We start from the raw sequence: 26,095 nt of genomic DNA on the forward strand, positions 1-26,095 counted from the left end.
CCTCGGCTGGTGGCCAGGCCTCCCTCAGCCCAGTGGCTGCCCAACTCCTCTCCCCGTGGCCTCCTGCACACTCGGCCAGGCCCCTGTGCCCTTCAGAGCTCTCTGATGTCCCCTCCGGCCAGGCTGGACAAAGTGTGTTGCTCGGACCGTCCCATGTGGCCGAGTCAGGCCCCTCGAGGGACCTCTGTCAGGCGGTCACACGGGGTGAGAGCAGGCGATGGCGTCTCCTCACATCCCCTTCCCCGGGCCTTGCGGGACTCCTGCATGCAGAGCGAGTCATCCCGCCTTCGGCCGTCTCCCCTGGAGATGCCAGGGTGTGGCTGGAACCCGGCAGCCGTCCGAGCAGAGGAGGCAGCAGCAGCCGGAGTGTCGGGCCATCGGCTTTTCCCTCCGCCTCCAGGGCTGCCGCAGCCCCGGTTCCCTCTCCTGGCGCTCCCCACCTTCCATGACACGCGTGTCTCCCTCTCTAGGCCTTTCTCACGCGAGAGCAGGACCACGCCTGGCTGGTCCATGACCGTGTTGGCAGGGCCCTGAAGTGCTGCTGCCCGGCACTGCTCATCGAGTGAGCCTCCAAGTGCCTCCTGGACATGGTGGATGCTTGTTTCATCTCCAGCCGGAGGCAGCAGTTTCCAGGAGCCCGGCTTGCGGGGTGGTGGGGAGGTAGGGGAGGACACGCAGGCGGGGAGCTGGAAGCCCTTTCCAGGGCAGGAGTGCAGGCACTGCCATGCATCACGTGCCCTGTGCACGCTGGCGCTGTTCTGGCGACTCCATACGCGGGCGTGATTTAGTCCCCCTGATCACGGGTGAGGCGCCTCGCCAAGAGGTCGTTGATGAGAAAACGAGGCTCAGAGAAGCTCTGAGAGTCAGCGGGAGCAACACTGCCGGGTCCCCGCCCAAAGGTGAGTGACCCCTGCGTATCCTTCTCTGCACACAGCAGGCGCTTGGAAATCTGCGAAGGAACACCCGGAGGTCCCACTGCCCTCACGGCCTCCTCCGTTCCGCATGCCAGCAGGATCACACGTGATTCTCTGGCCAGGAGGAGGGAGGCTGGGGGAGCCGGTCAGCCACCACCAGCCCCGCGGAGTCTCAGACAGCGAGGGCCTCGGTCCAGGCGGGGTTCTGCTGCAGTGACCTTCACTCCAGGGCTGGGAGTTGTCGAACTTGGGGCCCACGGCCTTGAGCACACCCTGTAGACACCGATGCCGTCAACCTCTTGAAAGGCAAAAACGGTTTCATCGCTCTTGTGTAAGTGTCTGTGGGAAAATTGTGCATTTCTTAAACAGAAACATTCAAAGCTCTCCACGCTGCTCGTAATCCTGCCTGGGCATTTCTTCGCTTTTTATCTTTTTGCCAACTTGCCACTTGGGAGCATTTGTTTTTCTTTTTACCGACGTGTATTTCTTCACTTTTTAGCCTGCCAGGAATAAGAAAGGAGGAAGTGGCTGGGGCATCCAGAGACCCTGACTTAGCCGGAGGGCTGGCTTCTGCGTGCACAGCAGGGTTTTGGCTCGTGCCAGCCGGGCGGAGCCGCGGCCCCCGGGGAGACTGCAGGGAGCCCAGGCCAGCCTGAGTCACGAGCTACAGAAGCAGAAGCCTTGTGCCTGTGGACTCCTGGGCCAGGCGGCCGTAAGCGGGCAGAGACGCCTGCTGTGATTTCCACTTCCTTCTTCCCGGTCAACCGGTGTACGGACAAGCGCAGGGACCGGGCAGCTCCTCAGCAGATGGGCCACCCCGTGCACAGACCTTCCATCCAGGCCCCCTGACCCCTCAGGAGCCAAGACAGCAGCACTCCTGACCTGAAGGGTCCTGGGGACGGACAGCCCCTCGCCACCGCCCAAAGGTGACCTTTCCCAGGTCACAGGACACTGGAGCCCAAGCACAACCTCGTTCCCAGAGTGGCAGAGACCCGGGGCTGCCTGGCAATGCTCACACCTTCAGTGACATGGGTCATCTTACAAACTGACATTTTAGTTGGGACACTTGACCATTTTGATCTGAGAACCCCTGGTCATTTCAACTTCTTCGACAGGCCCGATAAGCCTGGGACACGCCCGCAGGATCCTGTGAAGGAGTAGGGGGTTTCATGTGTTGCAGAAGCCACGGGATGAAGATACATTATTTCAAAAGGAGGAAAAAAAAGAATAAAGCATAAGAGGGAAAAATTCCAATGTGTTCACTAGGAGAACTCCTTGCACCCACTGTTGTCTGGCGTGGCCCCGTGGCAATCCGGGTGGGTCAGGGCCACAGCAGGCGGTGCCATGCTCCAGGAGGGTTGGGCGGGTCAGGCCCCCGTGCCATCAGCCGTTCACCTCGTCGGGTCCCACTAGGTGCAGTGTTTTCCCCCAATGCGCCCTGTCTACACTGTGCTCTGCTGTCTACACTGCGTCCCAGTTCTGTCTTACAGAACAGCATTAGCTAACACAATGCAGAAATGGTAGCAGACTCGACATGGCCACGAATCCACATGGCCACGTTGGAACAATGTCATGTCTGCACTGTTGCCCAGGCTGGCCCAGAAGAGTGGGCTGGCTCAGGAGTACCGTAGCTGCAGACATTGTGACAGAAACCTGTATCCACGGATAGGAGTCGTAAACTCTGTCAGGAACCAGACAGCAAGCTTGAACTCTGCGTGCTGGGCTGTCCCTACCTTTTCTGCCATGGCAGGAAGCCCCACAGGCCATGGCCACACACAGACACACGCGGCCGTGCTGCCACTGAATGTGACTCCCACACGCTGACCCATGCGTGGCCCTGCTGCCACGGCGTGTTCCTTACACCCGCAGGTGGCCGGAGGGCCTGTGCCGTGGCGAGGTTTGCTGAGCCTGGCCAGGAGGGCAGAGCGTCTAAACCACCACGCTGAGCCCACTCTTGACTTCAAGTCCACGACATCTGTTTGCCAATTGACCTGGAGAGTTGCAGCAAGTTCTTAAAGTTAAAATTAAAATGAGTGTTCTCATGAGAAACTATCCAAACTATTTAAAAGTGCTGCCAAGTGTGCGGAGGGACACACTGGTGATTTTCTACATCAAAATAACATCGACCTAAAGTAGGCCACTGGGAAGAAGTGCTTTTTTTTTTTTTGGAAGCCTATGCATTGAATGAACCAACCGTATGAATGCGCCAGAGCCCCGGGACCTTGGCTCGCGGCTCCAGCCACATCCAGGCTCCTTGCGGGCCTGTCTGCAGACCAGCCCGTTCTGTCGTGGTGGCAGTGCTGAGTAGCGAGCCGACTGGACTTCGTTAAGGCCAAGGGCAAGGCTGGGAAAGGCCCACTGAGAAATGATGTAACTGCCAGTCTGACCGAGGGCGACAGTGCTTTGTTTGACGTGGGGTCTTCCTGGGATTCCAACAGGCATTTCCCAGACAGAACTCGGTTTACAAACAGACCAAGGAACACACTGAAGAGCACCCATGCAGGGGGCATCTGCGGTGGCACTCTGGCTAGGCGACGGGTGTGGGACTCTCCGTGCTGAGCTGCCTCCCACAGCCGCTGCCTCCAGGCAGGACCTCGCATGTCGCGGGCAAGACTGGGCCTGCAGACTCCCAGGCCTTCCTCCAAGACACGCGGTTGGCTACGTGTCCATCGAGAGCCGCGTCGGAGGGACCTCACCTAGCGGGGCTGCCCCGCCGAGGCCCAGGGCGACAGGAGCCACCGCCCACCACACGCCAAGGGCGGTGCGCACACTAGTGGAGGGAGGCCAGAAACTATGAGGGCGGTGCCAGTCGAACACGTGGTAAGTGCCACAAGAAGAGTGAGAAAGAAGAAGGGGGAGGACCCTGGGCAGCGGGATGGAGTGCAGATGGAGCCAGGGCAGCCTCGCGGGAGGAATCTGTGGGTTGAGGGAGGCGTGGCCTTACTGACTCCAGGTACAGCGGCCTGGTGAGACCCAAGGAGAGCGGGCCTCGGTCTGGAGGCTGCACAGAGAGGGTGAGGCTGCTTGCTGTTCCACTTTCTAGGTTTAATTTAATTTTTTAGTTTTTTTCAATGGAAATGTCATCTGGTCTGCCGGGTGGAGTGCAGTGGCACAATCACAACCTCCTGGGCTCAGGTGATCCTCCTGTCTCAGCCTCCCAAGTAGCTGGGACCCCAGGCACGTGCCAACATGCCTGGCTAATTTTTTTATCTTTTGTAGAGACAAGGTCTCACTATGTTGCCCAGGCTGGTCTCAAAACTCCTGGCCTCAAGCAGTCCTCCTGCCTTGACCTCCCAAGTAGCTAGGATTAGGCGTGAGCCACCGTGCCCGGCCATGCTGAATTTTCTCATATATATAAAACAGGAATGATAGCCCCTGCCTTTCCTCAGAGGGACTGTGAAGGAATCCAATGACCGTCCCTGTGGGAGCGTGAGTCTAGGCTGTTCAGTAGCATGGCAACACGACTACTTCATCTATAAGTGTTGACTGAGCACCTGTTACAGGGAGCCTGAGGCACCCGTGTGAGCAAGGAGGGAGGAGAGGTGGGAGCTCTGGTCACAGGGTGAAGAGCACGGCGCCTGGCTTCAGATCCTGGACGGCCACTCGCTGGCTGTGCTTCTTTGGGTCAGTTGTCACCATGCGAGCCTGTTTCCCTCCGTGTAAAACAGGTTTGATGTCTGCCTCCCAGCACACTGTCGAGATTAAGAGAGAGACCACACCTAAAAGCCAGCGCAACGCCAGAGCTCAGGAAACAAACCACGTCGCGCTTATAATTGTCACCGTCATCATCCTCATTGTCCCAGAGGAAGGAAGTTGGAAGCAGTCTCCATTTTCTGACCAAGGAAGACACAGCGGGAATGCCTTTGGTATTCCAAAGCCCACAGGGTTCCTTTGAAAAACAGCTCAGCCTGTCAGCCCGCGCCTTGGGAGGCTGAGGTGAGTGGATTGCCTGAGCCCGCGGGTTCGAGACCCGCCTGGGCAACTTGGCGAGACCTCATCTCTACAATAAATCAAAAATCAGCCGGGTGTGGTAGTGCACCTGTAGTTCCAGCTCCTTGGAAGGCTGAGTCGGAAGGATCGCCGGAGCCCAGCAGGTCAAGGCTGCGGGGGCCGGGAGCGGCCACTGCACTCCAGTCTGGGTGACAGAGTGAGACTCCAACTCAAAAAAAAGAAAAAGAAAAAGAAAAAAAAAAGAAAAACAGCTTACTGTGAGATCAGGCATGGAACTGAGATGTGTCTGAAGGAGTTTCTCTGGAAGTTCATGTCCCCTGCGCCCCCCCCACCCCCAATCTGGCTTGCTGGAAAACAGGAGCCATCCTGGGAATACACACCCACACGAGGGGGAGCAGAATTCTGGAAAAACTGGGGAAGATGCCACGTGAAAGGCAAACCCAGGGGTCCTCGAGTGACCCGGATGGCCAGTCATGTGTCAGCAGCTCCAGGAGAAGCAGAAGTTGGGTTTGGAGCTGAGCAGTGCAGGAAGCGCGGCCGGCCAGGGAGGAGGGGACTGACAAGCCAGCACCCGGGACAGACACAGCCACAGCAGGCAGCGGGGCGGCCAGGGCTTGAGGTCCATGAACCTCCCAGAATCGTCTGGACATACTCTGCACAGTGGGGGACATCTGCCACTCTTGGTTCGTCTGGGTCCCAGGCTGCAGGAACTGCCCGTCCCCACCTCCATCTGATTGCAGAGTCGAGGACTGAGGGGGCCTTCCTGCCCCACGCAAGTCACCCCGATCGTGGAGTCTGTGGTTCGTGGCCCCTCCCTGCCCTCCCCAAGTCCTCCTGATTGTGGAGTCCGTGAACCGAAGGGCCTGCCTACTCTCTGCCCTGTGGCCCTGGGTGTCCAGTCAGACCACCCCACTTCCTCGGCCCCAGCGACTGGTCCAGGGAGGGCACTGCCCCACGCACGGCCAATCAGTGTTCTCCATCGGGATCGTCAGGATGCCTCAGAACCGTTGTCATCCTGGCCCTGCCCCAGGTGCTGCCACCGTGGGAGCAAGACTGGGAGATGAGTCCAGACCTGGGATGGGAGAACGGAGAGTGAGGTGGGAGGGGAGAGGCCAGCGTGCAGCTTTTGCTCCTTTCAGTCGGAATTGGCTTTTTTTCCACCTGTACCCCAAATTATCAAGAAAATGTGAAAGAAACGAAGAGCCCAGCCGAGTGATGAAGACAGTTTGTGGCAGCCTATGTGGAGTGCACACTTCCCTGCCCACAAACGATGCGAGATGTCACAAGGGATTTGGGAAAAGGTGTCACATGGGCTTAGAACGGCCAGGAAGCATCGCCTGCCAAGGTGGTCCCTCAGAGGGACAGGAGCTTGGCTTCCAGGGACAGGGCCCATGGACCAGTACCCAGCATGTCGTGGTGTGGGCAGAATCACGCCAGGAGTGTGCAGCCCTGGGGCCCACGCCCCCATCTTGAACATGGTGAATAAGTGGCCACGTCACAGCCCCGAGGCTTCCAACCCCGCAGCCTCACCCACCTGAGATGGCGAAATGGCCCCTCCCCTGGGAAGAGGCTCTGCAATTCGGGAGGGCTTAGACCTGAACCTCGGGGTCACCGGGGGGACCCACCGTACCAATACTCTGCATCACGTCAGGAACAGTTTGACTGTAGCAGACTTTAATCTGCTGAAATTGTATTAATCCAATCAGTGGGAGGATGATTTTACATTATACGAAGATTGCTTGGTTTATAAGTGAAATAAAAACTGCAAAGGGAACTTAAAGTCCAAAGAAAGCCATCTTTCGAGTTTGCAAAAGTTCACTCATTATCATTTTAATACTCAAATACCTATAAATAGGCACTTTTATGCACAAAAAGTCCGCATCTCAAACACTGAAAAACACATCAACACACACGGTGGGAAAACTCATCGCAGACCTAGGGACCCAAATGTGCAACACTCCCTGCAGCGTGAGAAATGGGTGGCCTTTGGGGTGCATTTAGTAAGGCAAACTACACACCAATATTCCTAATAGATGACGACGAACCTGCCAGGCCAGCTCCCAGGAACTGAAGAGAAAGCCAAGAGTCCACAACACACCCGGTAACAACCAACCATTCGTCCATCCATTCTTTCATTCGACAGACACCTGCTGGGGATGTACTGTTCTGACATTTAGGATTATATGGAAAAAAGGAATTCAGATCACAGGGCAAAAGGCAGTATGTACAGTGGTCAGGAGAGCAAAGGTGGCTGTAACAGAGGAAAGACCAGGCCGTCTTGTCTCGGGCTCCTTAGCTTTGCCCGATGCCAGCAAGCGTGGAGAACAAGGAACGGGAACATCACAAGAAAAGAAGGAAGCAGGCCGGCTCAGCAGCTCAGCCTGTCATCCCAGCAATTTGGGAGGCCGAGGTGAGTGGATTGCCTGAGCCTGCGGGTTCGAGGCCAGTCCAGGCACCTTGGCAAGACCTCGTCTCTACAATAAAATAAAAAAGTTAGTTGGGCATGGTAGGGCGTGCCTATAGGTCCAGCTGCTTGGAAGACTGAGGCGGAAGGGTCACTGCAGCCCAGCAGGTTGACGCTGGGATGGCCGTGAGTGTGCCACCGCTCTCCAGCCTGGGCGACAGAGTGAGACTCCAACTCGAAAAAAAAACCCAAAAAACAAATAAAGAGGAAGCAAAATAACAAGAAGCAAAGATAACGCATTCAGCAAAAATAGCTGGCAGACATCAAGGCAGAAAAGGAGACAGGCGGCCCAGGCAGACGGCACCGCGGGCGCCAAGGGTAGCCCGGTCACCGAGGAGAGAGGGGGGCGAGTGTTCCAGTAAAACCCTCCGAGGCTAATTAAAGTGACACCAACGTGGGTGAAACAGCACAAAGAAGGAATAGGAGGCACAAACAGCCAGGAAATAAAACCCTGGAGGGTGACTCTGTGGTGTTCAGAGAAGCAAATCTGGACGTGACTGGCAGCACAGGGGACAAGACCGGACAGCAGCACGTCTTGCTCGGGAGGCTGAGCAGCGCTTCTTGCTGATCTGGAGAAGGAGAGGCCCACGGCACTTGGCACTCAGGACTCGCAGCTCCAGAGGACAGGCACGCTGGGAGGAAGGAGGCTGGCTTAGCAGGGGCCTCTCTGCCTGCCCGGGAGGACAGGCTGGGGAAGCCCTGCTGACCACAACCTGGCCACGCCTCCTGGCAGCTCCCAGCCAGACAGGCCAAAACGGGAATGGAAGGTACACAAAGATGTCAGGGGGTCTGCTTTTGTTCTGATCATTTTTTGAACATTCCTAATGTATGAGCACAGTCTATTCATTCGAGAAAAACCAGTCGTCAGCCACTCACATCAAACATGAGAAAAGCAGCCTACACCATGATATTTCTGAAGGAGACAAGGCCCTCGACATTTCTAAGTAGTCATCCAAAGTTTTTGCATGAAGAGCCAGCCCAGCCCCACCCTCCCTGCAGTTCCAGGGATGTTCGTTTCACAGGAAAGGCAGGAGAGAGGATGGCCAGGTCCCAATCGAGGATAATGCTCTTGATCGCCCAGGGCAAGAGAGTCCCTGCAACTCCCACCGTCCTAAGAGGGCCAGATCCGTAGCACGTTCCGCTTAAGTACTCACCAGACTTCCAATTAGCATGCGCACAGGCGGGAATGCCAGACCAGGGAGGAACCACCCAAAGGACCAAGGGGAAGCGGCGATTCTCACAGATGAGCCGGAAGGGCGCCTATTCCCACCAGCCAGAAAGAAACTCTCGTAAGTCACGGATCCCTGGGCAGAGGTCTCAGAGGGGTCTTACCTCAGTAGCGGGACACAATGAGCCCTGCACTAAATCCTGTTCTGCCCTGTCTAACAAATCTGAAAGGGGTGTCCCCCCCAAATCAAACTGCTTCCAAGTAACTTAACTGCAGTCCCAAACAAAGCCCAAGGATAGTTATAGGACTAAAAAAACATTGAACACACAGTAGGGAAAAATACGCCGTGTCTGGCATACAATAAAAAATTACCGGGAAGGCAACGCTGGAAAATATGACCAACATAAGGAGAAAAAAGATCAGTCAACTGAAGTCAAACCAAACCTGAGGCAGACGTGACAGTTAACAGACAGGGATACCGAAAGGGCCGTTACAGCTGTGAACCATATGTTTAGAGAGTTAAGTAGAGGCATTGAAAGACATCAAAAGCATACAAATCACACTCCTAGAAATGAGAAATATGTTTGAAATAAAAATACATGGACTAGGACTCACAGCCGATTAAAATTCCAGAAGAAAAGATGAGTGAGCCTGAAGACACAGCGATCAAAACTTTCCAAAATGAAATATACGAAATATTCTAGAATACTATCTCTTGGAGGTAGACCGTGATACATTTAAGGTGTCTACCATAAACCCAAAGCAACCACAACATGTGTGTGCATATCCAAACACACACATATATGTATATATATATTTAAAAACCAACCAAGTTGTAGCTAATAAACCAACAAAGAAGATAAAATGAAACAATAAAAACAACTCAATCCAAAAGAAGGCAGAAAAGAGAACAAATAATAGAGGGAATACCAGCTGGGCGCGGTGGCTCAAGCCTGTTATCCCAGCACTTTGAGAGGCCGAGGCGAGAGGATTGCCTGAGTCCAGGGTTCGAGACCAACCTGGGCAACCTGGCGACACCTCGTCTCTACAATAAAAAAAAAATTAGCCGGTGCAGTGGCATGCACCTGCAGTTCCAGCTACTTGGAAGTCTGAGGCGGAAGGATCGCCGGAGCCCAGCAAGTTGACGCTGAGGTGGCCGAGAGCGTGCCATTGCACTCCAGCCTGGGGGACAGAGTGAGACTCCGACTAAAAAAAATAGAGGGAATACACAGCAAGATGGTAAATTTAAACCTTAGCATATCAACAAGCACATTAGATGCTATTATGTAGAGGTCCCAACTGAGAGCCTCAGGGCTGGTGATAAAAGTCCGCAAAAGTTCGACTCTGTCATTGCTTCAAGAAGAATATTTTGCATATTTAAAAAGCAGTTAAATGCAAAAGAATAAAAAGGAGATATCACAATGCTAAGGACTGAATTGTGTCCCTCCAAAATTTAGGTGTTGAGGCCTTAATCCCCAGTGTGACTGCATTTGGAGATAGTGGCATAAAGGTCGTGACTAAGGTTGCAGGAGCTCCTAACGTTGGGACCCCAGAACTGGTGTTCCTGCAGGAAGAGGAGGTGACACCACAGCACTACCCCTCCTCCTCGCCCTGCCGCTGCCCCTCTCCCTCCCCAACGACTCCCTCTCCCTCTCTCTCTCTCTCTGCCTCCTCCCCCCACCTCTCTCTCCCTCCTTCCCTCCCTCTGCCGGCATACAGACAAAAGGTCATGGGAGGACACCGCCAGAAGGCAGCCAGCAGCCAGCCCAAGAGAGAGGCCTCCCCAGATGCCAGCACCTTGATGTTAAACTTCCATTCTCCAGAACTGTGGGAAAATACATTTCTGTCGTTCAGTTACCCAGCCTGTGCTATTTTGCTAGGGCAGCCTGAGCAGATATGTTCACAAGCTAAGACTAATCGAAAGGAACCTGAAGTGGCTACCATCACGTCCAACAAAGCAGATAGCAGAGCAGTATCACCAGAGACAAAGAAGTTCACTTCATCACGAATAAGGGGTCACTGCACTGAGAGAACACAGCATCGCTGTCCGGTTTTTTGGTTAAGAGCAGAAGTGAGAGCTCATGGCAATGCTAAATGCTCACGTGCCTCATCATGTCAGTTCAAAACTCATGAAGCAAAAACTCACAGGACTGCAAAGAGAAACAGACAAATCTACAACTATAGACAAGGAAAGAAAGCCAATGCCCATCTCTCAATAATCAACAAAGCCACAGAGAGAAAAATCAGCAAAGATATAGAAGACTTGAACAAAACTACCTACCGACACCACCTAATTGACACAGAACGCCTCACCAACAACAGCTGTATACACTTATATGCTGTGTACAGTATAAGTGTAGATGGAACATTGTCCAGGATAGGCCATAGTCTGGGCCACAAAACATGTATCTGTAAGTGCAAAAGAGTTCAAGTCCAGAATGTCTTCTAACTATAACTGTATTAGAAATTAACAACAAAAGATTTTGGGGGCAAATTTCCAATTATTTGCAAACAAAATAACACATTTCTAAGTACCTCACAGATAAAAGAAGAAATCGAAAGGGATATTAGAAAGTATTTTTTTTAACTAATTGAAAGTTAAAAAGAATATATCAAAATGTGTGGCTGCCATCAAAAGAATAGTTTAGGGGGAAGTTTATGGTACTAAACGCCTCTATTAAAAGAGAATTTCTCAAATCTATAACCTCACCTTCCCCTCAAGAAACCAGAAAACCCAAAGTAAGCAGGAAAAAGGAAGTAATGAAAATCAGAGTGAAATTCAATGAAATCAAAGTGAGAAAATCAATGAAGTCAAAAGCTGGATATTAGAGAAGATCAATAAAAATATAATAAGTTTCTAGTCAGAGTGATTGGAGGAAAAATGGCAGAGAGAACTTACCAACATCAGGAATGAAAAAGGGGACATCACTACAGAGTGTACAGATATTAAAAGGATATTAAAAGTACATTGAGAATTACATGATGCCAGACTATTGACAACTTAGAGGAAATGGAACACTTCTTGGAAGACACAAACCATTCATACTAAATTTTGATTAAGAAGGAAAAAATAATGTAGACAACCCAATATCTGTGAAAGAAATAGGATCTGTAGATAAAAACTCTCCTACAAAGAAAACTCCAGACTCAGATATCATCAGTGAAGAACTCTATCAAACATTTAAGGAAGAAATAATACCAATTCTATGTAAACTCCTCCAAAAACTTAAAGAGGAGGGAATACCTTCCAACTCATTCTATGTGGCCAGCTAGATGCCCTAATACCAACTAGACAAAGATATTGGAAGAAATACAGCCACAGACAAACGTCTCTCATGAACATAGATATAAAAATACAAAGCAATATTTTTAGAAATCAATTCCAACAATAAAAAGAGTAATACATAGTGACTGAGGGGGCTTATCCCAAGAATGCAAGATTGATTTAATATTCAAAAATCAACGGAAGTCATCATATTAAAAAATCAGAAAAGAAAACCCATATATCAGTAGATTCGGGAAAAAACAAACAAAACAAAACAAAAAAACATTTGACAACATCCATCAGCTGTTCCTGATGTAAACTCACACCAAACTAGAAGTAGATGGGACCTTTCTCCACCTGATAAAGGGCAGATACAGAAAAGTACAGCTAACACCCTGCCTAACAGGGAAACACTGCTTTCCTCCTAAGCTCAGAAATAAGACAAGAGTGTTCACTCTCAAGCTTCTATTCAGTGTTGTAGTAGAGACTCTGGCCAGTGTAATCAGACAAGAAAAATAAATACAAGGTATCCAGATTGGATGAGAAGTAAGACTCTCTTTATATGTCAATGACATGATTGCCCATGCAGAAAAACTGAAGCAATCTATAAAAACACTAGTAGAACTAATAAGTGAGTCTAGTAAGGTTACAGAGTACATTATTGATATGCAAAAACCAATTTATTTCTTATACACTAGCAACAAATCATTAGAAAACGAAATTCTAAAAAATAACATTTACAACGGGATCAAAAAGATGAAACTTAGGGGTAACTCTAACAGATATAGGCAAGATCTGTTCACTGAAAATTAAGAAGCTGAGAAAAATTAATGATGGCCTAAACAAATGGGAGACATACATGTTGGTCATGACTCCATAATGTTAAGACGTCAGTTCCTCCTGTGTTGATCTATAGACCCAATGCAATCCCAATCAAAATCCCCCCAAAATTTACAGAAATTGAGAAGCTGATTCTAACATGTGCACAATTTCTTTATTACCTAAATAAAAGTCACTCAAAATTTTAGTCATTTTTGCAAAGAATGCTACTATGTGCTGAGAAAGAAATTTGTTTGTGAGTGGACTAAAGCATTAAGTTGAACTCACTACATATTGGGGGGAATCCCCCCCAAAAAACATGAAATTATTTCCTGTAGGACGGGCTCCTCATAGTACAGACCTCCCCTTCTAGGTGAGTGTTCTAGGAACCCATCAGCATCCGTGGACCGGCCAGCGTTGCTATGAGAGTCTGCATCTGGCTCTAGTGAACTTTGTTTGTGACAAGCAGGTGACTGGTTCTTCCACCACGACAAAGTCTCTGCCCACACCTCACGGAGTGCTCAGCAGTTTTTGACCCAGAGCGGCACGACCCCTCCCCCCCATGCCCCACTCTCCCTATTCACCTGATCTCCTGATCTCCCAACGAGCAACTTTTTTTTTGTTTCTGCCGGTGTGCAAGAGGGGAGATCAAAAAAGGCAGAATCACTCAAAGGCATCAAAACTGACATGTTCAAAACCCGTTTTGAGCAGTGGAAAAAGCATCTCAATAGATGTGTTGCATCAAACGGAGAGTACCTTAAGGCAACCAAAGTTCAAACATGCAAGAATAAATACACAATTTATGGGGGGACACATAACATCAATAAGGGTACCCACACCTTATTCTTAATTTAAAAATTCCAAGGTTTTTTGGGTCTCTCATATTTTTTCATTTATCCAAAATGCAACTTCAAAACTTGAACACGTTTCCCATTTCTTGTGAGCAAAAACGAATACTTTCTAAGCACCTCACATTGTTGTCAAATCACCGCCAATTAATATATGAATAATATTTAAAAATCAATAAAAAGAAGATAAACACAAGTATTGTATCCACCTAAAACAGCACAGCTAGCGTGACACTTCTTTACAGCAAAGTTTTAAAAGTTAAGCAACATATTATCTGACAAAATTAGTACAGCACTCAACTACACAGAGATTTTTCTTACATGTGTATTTTCCTTGCAATATCCTCTGCTCCTGTTGCTTGAAGAGCAAATTTATAAACTGTAAAGAACAAAAGCTTTCTTCAGATATTAATGTGTAGGGAAAGCTTCATCTCGGATATATAAGAAGACCAGGTTATTTCACAGGAATTGAATAGACATTTTCAAAATCCATGTATCTGACTGCTTGTTTAGAAGAAACCGCCATGTGCTGGGCACTAGTGATTCTGTGACGCGATACAAAATGTGCAGGCCGGGTTCCCTTGGATCCGGCAGGGAGGGACATAGTCTCAACCTTGTCAAAGCGCATTTTTCCGCTCTCTGCCCAACAGGGGTGGATTTAGATGCACACCCAACGCGTGCCAGACTCCAGAAAGCAAAGAGCCTATGTTCTTTCCATTCTGTGGGCTGGGGAACATGAGGATAAGGGATGTGTTGAAGGCCCAGCGATGGACGCCCACTGGAAGCAAGACGCGTCTCAGAGATGCAGTCGTGGCACCCTCCCCTGCTCCTCTGGTCAACGGGAGCTCAGAGGTCAGACATTCCGGTTCCTAACTGTCTGCCGACACCTGGCATGTCCATGTCGGTGGCCCCAGGACGTGCCCCGACAGTCGAGTCTCCCACACACCTGGGATATGCACATTCTTGCCCCGGACCGCGCTCATTGAGTTCACAAGCTGTGCTGTGCTCCTCAGGGTTTCCTCCCTGCCTGGGACGCCCTTGCCCTCCTCGTCCACTTGAGTCTTCCTGCTCCATTGCCCAGGCTCGACTCACACACCGCTTCCTCCAGGAAGTCTTCATGGAGTCCTGTGTGGTGAGTCCACGGGGGGGGATGTGACAACAGCTGGAAGAAAAGAGAGACCCTCGATGGACCACGGCTTGAGCTTCCTGAATGCATGGGATGTGAACTCCCTGAACCTCGGTATTCCCAGCTCCAGGATGCAGAACCTGGCCTACAGGCTGCTGGACACTGAAACACAGGGCAGCACGGAGTCCTGCACGGAAGCTCGGTGCCAACAGCACTCAGCCAAGGCCATTCCCGCCCTCCTTCAAATGGCAAGAATGAGGCTTCTCATTCTCAGCTCAGCCACAGCTCCGTCGTTAAGTCACTGGGGTGACAACAACACATAGCTCCACGGGCAACTTGCGTGGGGAACCAAAGCACAGTAAAGGGTTTCGACGACCACACCAAGCATGGGCTATTCGATAACCGGAATGATCTTGGCTTACACACACATGTACGGTGTTTTCAAAGACCCTGACCAACAGCCTTGGCACTGTGTGTGACAGCCTACACACCTGACGGAGGCCAGGGCGGTGTGCCCACAACCACCTTGCTCTGCTAACTGCCTCCCAGGTTCAGAGGCAGGCCAGGAAGTCACAGTGCATGGACGCAAAAGTTTCCAAAGACAAGGGCGTTACGAAGGCAGCCACTGCCATGGGTAGTTAGAAGGCGAGCTTCTCCACAGCTCTCCCCATGTCTTAAGCAGTCCACAGACACACGTGGCCCCTCAGCATCCTCTGTGGCAGGCAGCTGTGCCCAGTTGCCCCAATCTCCAGGACAGCGTACACCAGCCTGTCGGCATCCCCACAGCAGAGTCATGCCGGGTGTGTTTTTTTCTTTTGTTGTTGTTGACTAGGAGGCTAGAAATATGAAATATTCCTAAGCAGGCCAGAAGTTTTTAAACCTTGCCAGGTAGCATTTTTTTCCCACAAGCTGTACTTTTTTGGCTAAGTTTCCACTCCATTTTGAGAAATTTGGGGTTCATCACTGACTTTCTCAGTCACTCACTCACCAACTATTTATAGAAATAATGGTTAAAACTGCAGACACTCAGGTCGGAAGTCTGGGCTCAAATTCCAACTCTACCACTCATGAGGCCTTGGTGAGTTACTTCCTCTGTGTCATGGATTGAACGTGTGTGTCCCCAACCCCAGGGAGAAGGTGTCAGGAGGTGAGACCTTTGGGAGGCAACTAGGTTTAGAAGAGGTCATGAGGGTGGGTCCCCACGATGGGATTCACATCCTTAGAAAAACAGGAAGAGACCAAGCTCTTGCACACTCTCTGTCTTGCAGTGACACAACAGGAAAGTGACTGTCTGAAAGCCAGAAGGAGAGTCCTCCCAGGGCCGCATCTGCCAGCACCTTGATCTTGGAGTTGCCCACCTCCAGAACCGTGAGAAATAAATGTTGCTTAGACATCAGTCTGTGGTGTTTTGTGATGGCAGTCTCCGTGACCAAGACGCTGTCCCCAGTTCAGCCTCCCTATCTGTAAAATGGGGCTAATAGGAGACCCTACATCACAGGCCCACAGGGAGAATGGGCCAGCACATAATGAGTGTCTGCAGTTGCTAGGAACTCTTGGTCCTGTGTGGCCGCTGAGCTGCAACGGTGAGTAAAAGCACTCAATGCTATTGAGGATGTGGATCGCGCAAGCCATGGGAGAGGGAGCCACACACATTGAGCTTGCATGCCAGGAATGGCCGACGTCAGAGAGGACCTAAACATATGATTCGGCCTCAACGACATGCCCATTTGCTCAAAAGCAGAAACAGAAAGAGGAGATGACCTGCCCAATGTCACCAAGGACAAGTATGCCAAGGGGCTCATGCACAAAGTTTACTTTTTCTACTTGGCTGTAGTGTAAACCTTTCTGTAAAGCTTATGAACTCCATTTAATTCCTAGCCCACTATACTGACTCTCCAATGAGGTCACATTTGGGGATGTACGCATCCACATTCGAACAACTCAAAACTCTAAACTGTCTTAACTATTTCAGCCAAATTCCACCTCACAATCGAAGCAAGTGTGATGGAGAAACCAGGGGACGGTGTGTTCCAGACTGGATTGCCACATGCTGCCACCCTCTGTTGACGGCGAGCACAGGGTAGAGGCCTTTCCGGACACCTTGCTGACCCTGCAGCAGTCCAGGGCCAACCACTGCTGGCAGTCTGACACCGCTGAGCACAACACTTACATCTGCCCACAAGAGCATCAGCAGATCAAGTCACAGTTTTAAATGATGATCCTTTCTATGGGACAGCCGGGGAGCCTCCTCCTTCCAGCTGGAAAGCGAGGGCTCTCTGTTTCATCTCCGCAGAGACAGAGCGATGTCAGGTGCTGTGAGGACTCAGAAGCTCACAGTGTCAGGGTGGCCTCGTGGAGACCGGCATGGGGATCAGTCGTCACTGAGAGGAAAATGCAGGGTGGGTGTCTTGAACAGCCAGTGGAAGCAGGTGCTGTCGGAGAGACGAAAAACCGGAGAATGACAAAGCCGCTGCTCCTACCGTAGTGATGGGAGGATGCCCCAGGGGCTGAGAGTCCTGACGCCATAGGCAGCCCTGAGAATCCCAGAACAAGCCACACACACGAGACACACACAACACACCCAACCCTCGCCTCCTGCAGCCCCACCACTCCCCGCTCACCACACCCAGCAGTGGCCTCCCTCCAGGCCCAGAGCCCCCTCTGGAGTGACTTCCCTGGGCTTCTGACCTCCCTGGTCCTTCAGAACACACACACACATGCATGCACACACACACTTATGCACGTGCGCACACACACCAACCCAGGCCTGTGCCTATCTTTCTGCACCCCACCACAAGCCATCACCAGCATCTCTGCGGTGATCTGGTTGGCGTGGGCCACCCCACCGTAGTGTCCCTCCAAACACTCTCGTGTTGGCTCGCCCGTGTGCGCCTGCTGGGGGGGCCGGGGGGCAAAGAGGGAGGAGACGCAGGGAGAGGGTCCCCGGGCCTTGTGTTGGCAGAGACGGATGGCCTGCGTCGCTCTCGTAGGGCAGCCTGGCCCAGCCTCGCCAAGAGGCCTCGATGGGGACAGACGTGGGACATGTGGTGTGGTCAAGCCCCACGGGACAGGGCAGGGCCGGGGCAAGGCATCCTAGACAGGGATGGCACAGGCCAGCCGCTGCCACCACAGAGGAAGCAGGGGCCGAGGCTTGCCTTCCTGCTGACCCACGGCCTCCTGGGCTGGCGTGGCCTCCGCACACCCTCGCTGGGCCCCGTTACACACACAGGTGCTCCGTGAGCACACACGCCCAGGCCGGGAGGGAGGCACACCGGCCCGACTGCAACAGCCCTCCTCCCAGGATGTCCTCTCCTCTCTGCCCACCTGAATTTGGCAAGACCTGGCTGGAGAGCCCCTCCTCGAAGCCCCTTTCATCGGCAACAGCACCAGGGACCCACGCCTGCTCTGAGCTCGCCTTTTGCTGTCTCAAGTAGTCTAGCGCTGTCTAGTTGAGTCGAACTACACATGATGTCCTGGGGCGGCAACCTATCTCCTTCTCCTCTCTCGTTTTCTTCTTTCATTCTTATTTTTGTCTTGTTTTGGTAAAGCTAAATACAGCATCCCATACAAGGGGGAATCCCCCCAAATGGAATTTATTTATTAAAAATTGTCTTTATTCTCGCATGTGTACACCCAGTCACCTTCAAGGTCCTCGCCGTTTGAAGCAAAACACCTACTGAGATGCCTCTTCCTCTGCTCAAAACAGTGTTTGGCCTCGTCCATTTTGATGCCTTTCAGTGCTTCTGCCGTTTTTTGTTTCACCTCTTCCACACGGGCAAAGCACTTCCTTTTGAGGACTTGTTTCATCCAGGGAAACCAAAAATAAGTCACTGGGGGTGAGCTGGGGTGAGTAGGGTGGGTGGGGCACAGGGGTCGTGCTGTCTTGGGTCAAAAACTGCCAAACGCTCAGCGCGGTGTGGGCAGGTGCGCCTGTCAATCACCCCCCAGGAAATTTCCAGAACGATTCGCTGAAGCCGAATGCAGTCTCTCACCACAACGCGAGCTGGTCCACGGACGCCAACGGGTTTCTAGAACACGCACCTAGCGGGGGAAGCCTGGACGGCGAGGGCTGCCCACCAAATTGTAATTCTGTCTTTTGGGCGGGGTTCCCCTCACAGTGGAGGTTCAATTGCGAGGGAAGCAAGCGGGAAGGGAGTGCGGGAGGGAGGGAGGAGGGGGCAGGGAGGGCACCTGGCCCAGGGACTGCCATCCTGGGGAAGAATTTGGCTTAGCTGGCCTTACCCTTTCTTTCCACTTACTTTCCACCCTTTTGTTACAACCTCTTTTCAGTCTTAAGTTTCCTTTAGGACAGGCTCGGTAGCTCAGCCTGTCATCCCAGCACTTGGGGAGGCCGAGGCGAGGGGATTGCCTAAGCCTGCAGGTTCAAGATCCGCCTGGGCAACTTGGCGAGACGTCGTCTCTACAATAAACCAAAAATTAGCCGGGCGTGGTCGCATATGCCTGTAGTTCCAGCTACTTGGAAGGCTGAGGCGGGTGGAAGGATTGCCGGAGCCCAGCAGGTGGAGGCTGCGGTGGCCGTGAGCGTGCCCCTGCCCTCCAGCCTGGGCAACAAAGTGAGACTCTGACTCAAAAAAAAAAAAAACAAAACTAAAAAAACTAAAAAAGTTTCCTTTAAAAGTTTGAATGAATGAATAAGATTTTATTTAAAGGCTTCCCATTTTCAGAAAAGATACATAGCTTACCAGTGCTTCCTACTCTGGAACCAAAGGCATTCATTGTCAAGCCTCTCTTGAACAAATCAGATACTGTAATTCTCTTGGATGCAGTGTAGCAAGCCAGAAACCAAAATAGCCGCCGGCTACTTTCCACACACAAAGAGACACCCCTTATGGGCGCTCCTGCAATTAGTCCTCACGGACCCAGCGGGAGTCCTAAGGGAAAGCGCATTGGATACCGGGATATTCAACCGTGGCAAAGTCCAGAAAGTCTAAATCGACCCATGTTAGGCCAGAGCCACGTGTGTTTCCTACAGACCCTCAAGTTCACCTTCGTGAAACACCCGTGCCACCCCAAGTCCGCCTGCCACCCCTCCCAACCCTCCAGCTGGCCTCCCCTCATCTCTTCTGCCCTCCCCATGGTGGCCCTGTAGAGATGGCTGGGAAGAGCCATCTGCTCCGGGTGCCACCACCCCGCAGCCCTGGGCCACTGCCTCGGGCGTGGGGTGAAGAACATGCCTGGGCAACCGCGGAGCCCAGTTCGCTGACAGCTGCGTTCCACACCAGACCCTCGTCCTCCGGCACGACTGGCCATCCTCAGGGGCTCTCCCTGTCCCCTCCAGCTCCTTGGCCTCTTGCCCGTCCCTCCTCTCTCTGGAGCTAGACATCCCCAGGGAAGTGGCAGGACCGCAGCCCTCCCCATCACAGCCCGCACATGCCCTGCTCTGCGGCCCTCGGGACATGGGCACCCGTGTGTGTTCACCCAACTTGTGTACAGTGCCCGCCCTTCCAGCCTCCAGCACCTCCCGAGGACCCAGATGGGTATGCGGTCACCACCATGTCCCCAGTCCCACACAGAACCAGGGCTGCGGTGGCATCCGCTAAGTAGCTGACAACGAATGCCGCCCGCAAGAGACGTTGCAGGGTTCCGCTTCTCCGAAGTCTTTTTTTTTTTTAAATTTAAGTCTACTGTAGCCAAAATTCTGATGAATTCTCAGGAAAGGGGAAATGAAGTAGGGAATTACTCTTCGGATGAAAGGACGACCAATTCGTCCAAATTCACCCACATGCAACACCTGAAATAAGCTTTCCTTAGATGATCGGGGCCTGTCCCAGGCTTCTGTTTTGCAAACGACTCACTTCACTTTCACAAATGCAGCCAGGTATTTAAAACTCCTCAAACTCAGGAAGGGGCATAATTTGGGACAAAAAGCAAGGAAAGACACAATATTTTAGTTTGCAAAATTGGTTTATTCATAAATTGGTATTTTAAAATTGTATTGGAAATGTTGATTTGTCTATATTTCCCTGGCAGGTGTTCCATATTTTCTTAAATATGGAGGCAAATGAGAGGAAACCCGAATCAATTTAAATGCAAGAGATTTACCTGCTGCTACAGTCAGTAAAATTGAACTTTTAATACCTGAGAATTAGTAAAGTGTCAAAAATAATATTTTCATACATTCAAATATAAAAAAACATTTTAAGAACACGGAAAATAAAGAATAAGCCCCCCCGCAGGTGTGGCAACCTGGCAGTCACTCTGCCACAAGTGAGCCGAGGGCATGTGCACCTGCCCGAGAAGCCACCAGACAGATGCCTCCGGGACCAGGATGCACCAGTCCCTAGTACTATGCAGTCAGTCTCGCTTGAAAAACCTGTCCAAAAACGGACGCACACTTGACTCGGATGGTGGATATGCCCCTTCCAGCTCCGTCCCCCCTTCCCACGTCCTGGTGTGCGACGTTTCTTGGGGATCGCCCTCCACTGTCCAAGGCCCACACCTTGCAGTGACTTTGCAAAGTCCCTTTGGTTTCCTCAAATATCAGCTGAGGATAATTATAACTCCCAGGGAAGGGAAGGAGAAACCAGTGTGCATACAAGGCCGGGGTCTGAAGCAGTTTTCTGGGCAGTGCGAGTGGCCCAGCCGTCTGTACTCCCAGGGCCCCTCGTCACAGCAGCCGTCAGCACTCTCACGCGTCTGCCTTCCCAAGGAGCAGACAGGAGTGCCTCAGTTGCCCCACCAGCTTCCTTGAGCCTCAAGAGAAGGCAATGAAGCCCCATAAAGACACATCGGAAATGCACCGCAGACACCAAGGATGCAGCCACAGCAAGGAGACGCTACTGCCAAGACAGACATTCAGGCCAGACTCGGCAGGGAGGCGCCACCTCCTCTTTGTGTGCAAAACCCCAGCAGGCACCCTCCACTAGGGACACGTGGGTGTCACTAGCAACAAGCCTAGGCAGCCCAGAGAAAAGGCAGTGTAACTCGGATTTCTAAAAGAGACACAAAGCCACAGATACCTTCTTCAAACCTCTCATTGCTCCTTCCAAAACGGAGGGTGGTTGAGTAACCTCCTTGACAGGCCGATGCCAGCGCCAGCCAGCAGCATCTTCCAGTGCTGCTGGGAGGTGACTCTGATGCGCCAAGGACATTCACGGGGGCAGCGGCTGCCTCCGGAAGAGAAGTGTCTGAGCCCAGCACTCGGCCACTCAAGAACGCGCCCAGAGCACCCACGGAGAGCGGGGAACAGGGACAGGAGTGGCACTCAGCGGATCAGGTCTGGACGTTTTAGATTTAAACAGCCACTTTGGTACCAACTTTCCCTTTTATACCTAATGCACATGGCTAGAAGTTCATTCCCAAGTAGACTGTTCGGGGGGCTGGTTGGCAGGGTGTTTGCGAGAGGTGTATGGAAATCTGGGGCACAGGCCGTGGCAGGGCCAAGGCCGGGCTGGGGGTCTGGGGGCGCTCCCAGGTTTGGGCACGCCCAAGAGGCACAGGAAATGGCACTTGTCACACCTTGGCAGCTGGTGGCAGAGGGTTATAAAAAGACACCAGGTAGTTCCTCTCCCAAGAGTGAAACACTGGACCCCGCGCCATCCCTGAGGCGTCCCACATGTCCCCAGCACCTGCTGGCCGCTGTCGTGCGGGAGCCCTGGCGTAATGGGGGCTGGGCCCGCTGAGTCAGGAGCTGGCGGAAGTTCCTAGGCCTTCTTATCTGACCTGGCGTGACAGGAGACACACCCCAAACACGAGACCACCAAGCACAGAAACTGCACAATCAGAAGCATTCCAAAGCGTGGGGCAAAGGGGGCGACAGCATGGGAATGTTCCCAGATGAGTGCGTCAGACAGAACGCAGGCTGGCGGGGACCCCGCCCCCAGCCCAACCACCGCCTCGAAGGCAGGCACGAAGACGTGGCGCTCTGCACGGCGAGGAACACGCAGAGGCCGCAGAGGACATCGACGCACAGCTGTCGAAGGCAAAGGAGCAGGCTAGCCTCAAAAAGCAAGCGCTGCCTGCCGAAACGTTGGTCTTTCCTACTCAGAATCTGCAGGTTTCCTGGGAATGGCTACATAAACCAGTTGAATGAGCTCCTTCGAGGGCTCGGAACAGGGGTATAGAGCTCTTTGGCATGCTAACCCCTCTCCAGGCTAACGGCCCGAGGGCAGTACCACACACAGACCAGGCGTTCAACTGCGGTTAGAAAGGGGAGAGAGGTTAGGTAGGACATTAGAATTTTATTCTGAAATTATCTCTGGCCACAACAATAAAATTTAACAAATATTCACTGAACAGTCTTACTCCTGACATCAGCTGTACAATACACGTGGCATCATAGAACTGGCCACCAGGATAGGAATCCACGGGAACATACTGGATGTTGAGTGGCAAAGCAGCATCTCACAAAAGTCTGTACGTACATAAGTACACAGTCCACATTCAACCACTCCACATGTTGTCAGCACACACAGTTGCAGCATATTCGAGTCACAAGTTGTCGCTCCATAGAAAGCCCAGGCCACTGCCCAGACACGACCACGGCAGTCGAGCTGAGTATAACCACAATTGATTCCACATATGTCCATAGCAGAGAGATGTACAGCCCCTAAGAAACAGAGTTCACAAACACTTTTTCCAAATGCGATCACAGCATTATGTTGGGCAATATAAAAACCTTTACCAACCAGAACAGTCTTTTTTTTTTAAGTCTTCTCCTTACCAGAAATAGTCTCGATGAAAAAAATTACAAAAATGAATGCTCTCTTTAAAATAATTCACGCTTTTATTTAGGATTCCAATATGGCCCAATGCTACTGATGCCGAGAGTGTGTTCTAACATTCTGATGGAGTCCTCCCACGTGACTCCAAACCACCCACTAAGTTTAAAAGTGGCTTAAGTGCCTTGCACCCAAATTGTAAAAACCCCTGGCCGTCCTTGCCCAAGCCAGGCACATAGAAAAGGAATGCACTTTGGTTCATACCAAATGCCCTGGGATTAAACACCTAGAAAATTAAATGGTCTGAGGTAAGTTTTTACAAATACAGTTGATTTCTGTCTAGTGTTAGCATAACAAAAAAGTATCGTTTAAAAATTAGTCTGATGTTAAGAGACAACAAAGACCAGCTCTCACCCCTTTGACACAGAAGGCCTGTGCGCTGACCGCTGGTGTCGTTTCTTAGTGCCTGGTGGTGATTCCCGCCTTGTGGTTTCTGTTAAGGCCTGTGACTAGATATTTTTTAAGACAGATGTATCTTTGCAGAGGTGGGTTTCATCCTCACTGACTAGCACTCCGAGAGCTAAAGAGGCCAAAAAGCGCATGCCCTCCTACATGGCATTCCGAACAAAAGGCACATTGTCAACACTAAGGGCACGACGCGTCCTCTCCTGTGGGCCGAGACCACGTGCCACCGTGCTGCTCCGCGTGGCTGCGACGCGTCTGTGCGGCGATGAGCATCTGAGGCGCAAGGACAGGGCCAGTGACAAGGCAACCCAAGACAAGACACGCCACGCTACTCCTGAGCCCGGAGGCGGCTCGGACATCCCTCGACCACATGGCTGTAGACCAGGAGCTGCTTCCGAGCCAACCCTTGGACCTGTCAGGGGCCCGCCATCTTCAGCTTCGAGATCACAAAGACGCAGCAGTCTTCCTCTCTTGACATGGCAATCAGACTTTGATTTTTTTCTTCAAGCAGCTCTGTCACTAAACGCTGAAACGTGGTGGCCCTTGTGAGTAGAGGAAAGTTCACTGTATTTGGAAGAAAAAAAAATAGCCCCACAGCACTGCCCTTCATAGCTTGGCTTAAAAGTCTCCAGTGTCCGTTTGTGGATCAAGATGGCCCCAAGTACAGGGCGGGCATCTCAAGAACCAGCTTCGAGTGGCGGGGGAGACCAGCGGTGCGCCTCCATGTCCATATTTCCACACGTTGTCTCGCAGGAGACCACTAGGCGGGTGTGGGGTCACGTCTCTAACTGGAGGCTGGGCAGGAGGGCGGGGAGCAGGAGAAGGGGCGCTGCCTTCTGTGGCGTCGCCATCTGCATGTCCTCAGGAGGCCATCTCACAGAGGCTCGTGGCCACCCGAAGCCACCACACCACGTCTCGCACATCACACGCCTCAAAGCCGAAATCTTCATAAATACACGAGTCTTCAAATTCTGAAGCCACTGACTCGGGAGGGGGGTGTTTTCACACGAGCGTCATTTAAAATGTAACCTACTGACATCTTATTGCACTGGTACAGATCACAGAATTGTGTACGCTATGCTAAGCATCTGACTGGAAAAGGAAGCTAGGATTTCTAAATACAGACAGGTACAAATTAATTTATCAGTGACACCCTTAAATAGTAAAGCAAAATCAGTATCGCTAATTTATTAATAAGCTAATCTTATTACTGGGGTGTTTTGTTTTTTTTTTTGGCAAATATCTGAAATATTTCCTGAGCATTTTTTTCCACCATCAACCAACAAAGCCTAAAATAAGTAAAGAGTTTTGTTCAAAACTACTTAAAAAAATAATAGTAAGAGAAACTGCAGGATTAATATCAAAAGAATTTCACTGAAAACTCCCTTGGCCTCGCTGGGACCATGCTTTAAGTACTTGTAAATCAACTTACAGGCAATACAATAACATCTGTGCATATAAAAAGATTATTCATCCTAACTTGTACTACCTGAAAACCTATCGTCCAAACAGGCAGAAATCTTTCTATATTCAATTGCACATACTAAAAAAATTTTTCCACGTGCCTTAAAATTGGTATATATCACTGCTCATACATTAGTGATAAAATACTGAAATTTTCACTGTGAAAATAGTTAATTATTCAGAGAAGAAAATATTCTTTTCCCAAACTCTCAGTGACTTTGCCAGGTAAAGTGTCATTCCCACAAAAAACTATCAGTGCAATCCCAAGAAAGTGAAACACACAGAGGGAGGCCATTTCTGGGGCTCTTCTAATGGGGCCAAGAGTCAGTCAAACCCTTTCACTCCAGGCTGAACGTTTCCTCCGTGACACGTGTTGAACTTGGCCTGACAGAGCAGCTGGGACTTCCGCTCACCAGGAGGACGCCCGACCCTCTTCCTTTCTAAGGGACGAGCTGCAACTTTCTCCGGCTAAGAGAGCCTCGCGTGGCACCCAGAGTATGGACTTGCACTAACCCGCTACATCTCCCTTGGACGGTGGAAATCCCCCTCGAGGAGCGAGGGCCGGCTGCTGTTCTTTCGAGAACTGGAATATGGAAGCGCGGTCATGATCGCAGCGGAAGCGTCTCTCTTCCGTGTCGACGGTCTGGGGGGCACACAGTGGAGGCAGGAAGACACCAGACTCAACGCGAGCGACAGCTGGGCGGAAAGACAGGAGCCGAGGAGAGCGCGAGAGGGAGGACACGGGCTGGTGGAACATGCTTCTAAATTTAGGTGCAAAAGCTGCACTGTAACATGAGGCTTCTCGACACCAGAGCTCGCAGATGGGGCTGACGACGAGGGAGACGCTTGGAGGGACCCCCGCGTCCCATCTCCACCCGTCCACCAGGCTGCTCTGCGGCTTTCCGAGTATCAGATGCCAGCGGGGCAATG

General features: G+C 51.5%; 1 protein-coding gene across 1 annotated transcript in view; it reads right to left on the bottom strand.

The window, feature by feature from the left end:
* Positions 1–784: 784 nt before the first annotated feature.
* Positions 785–26,095, bottom strand: part of DYRK2 (dual specificity tyrosine phosphorylation regulated kinase 2) — a 27,496-nt gene continuing 2,185 nt past the window's right edge. The window contains exons 2-10 of the mRNA XM_021716853.1: positions 25,679–25,861; positions 22,659–22,712; positions 22,406–22,488; positions 17,348–17,450; positions 16,544–16,727; positions 3,611–3,684; positions 3,109–3,235; positions 2,648–2,822; positions 785–949 (exon numbers count right to left, since the gene is read on the bottom strand). Of these exons, the coding sequence (XP_021572528.1) occupies positions 785–949; positions 2,648–2,822; positions 3,109–3,235; positions 3,611–3,684; positions 16,544–16,727; positions 17,348–17,450; positions 22,406–22,488; positions 22,659–22,712; positions 25,679–25,861 (1,148 nt within the window). The remainder of the gene's footprint in view (positions 950–2,647; positions 2,823–3,108; positions 3,236–3,610; positions 3,685–16,543; positions 16,728–17,347; positions 17,451–22,405; positions 22,489–22,658; positions 22,713–25,678; positions 25,862–26,095) is intronic.

Source organism: Carlito syrichta, unplaced genomic scaffold, assembly GCF_000164805.1.
Source record: "Carlito syrichta isolate Samal-C Ts95f unplaced genomic scaffold, Tarsius_syrichta-2.0.1 Scaffold309019, whole genome shotgun sequence".
NCBI lineage: Eukaryota > Metazoa > Chordata > Mammalia > Primates > Tarsiidae > Carlito > Carlito syrichta.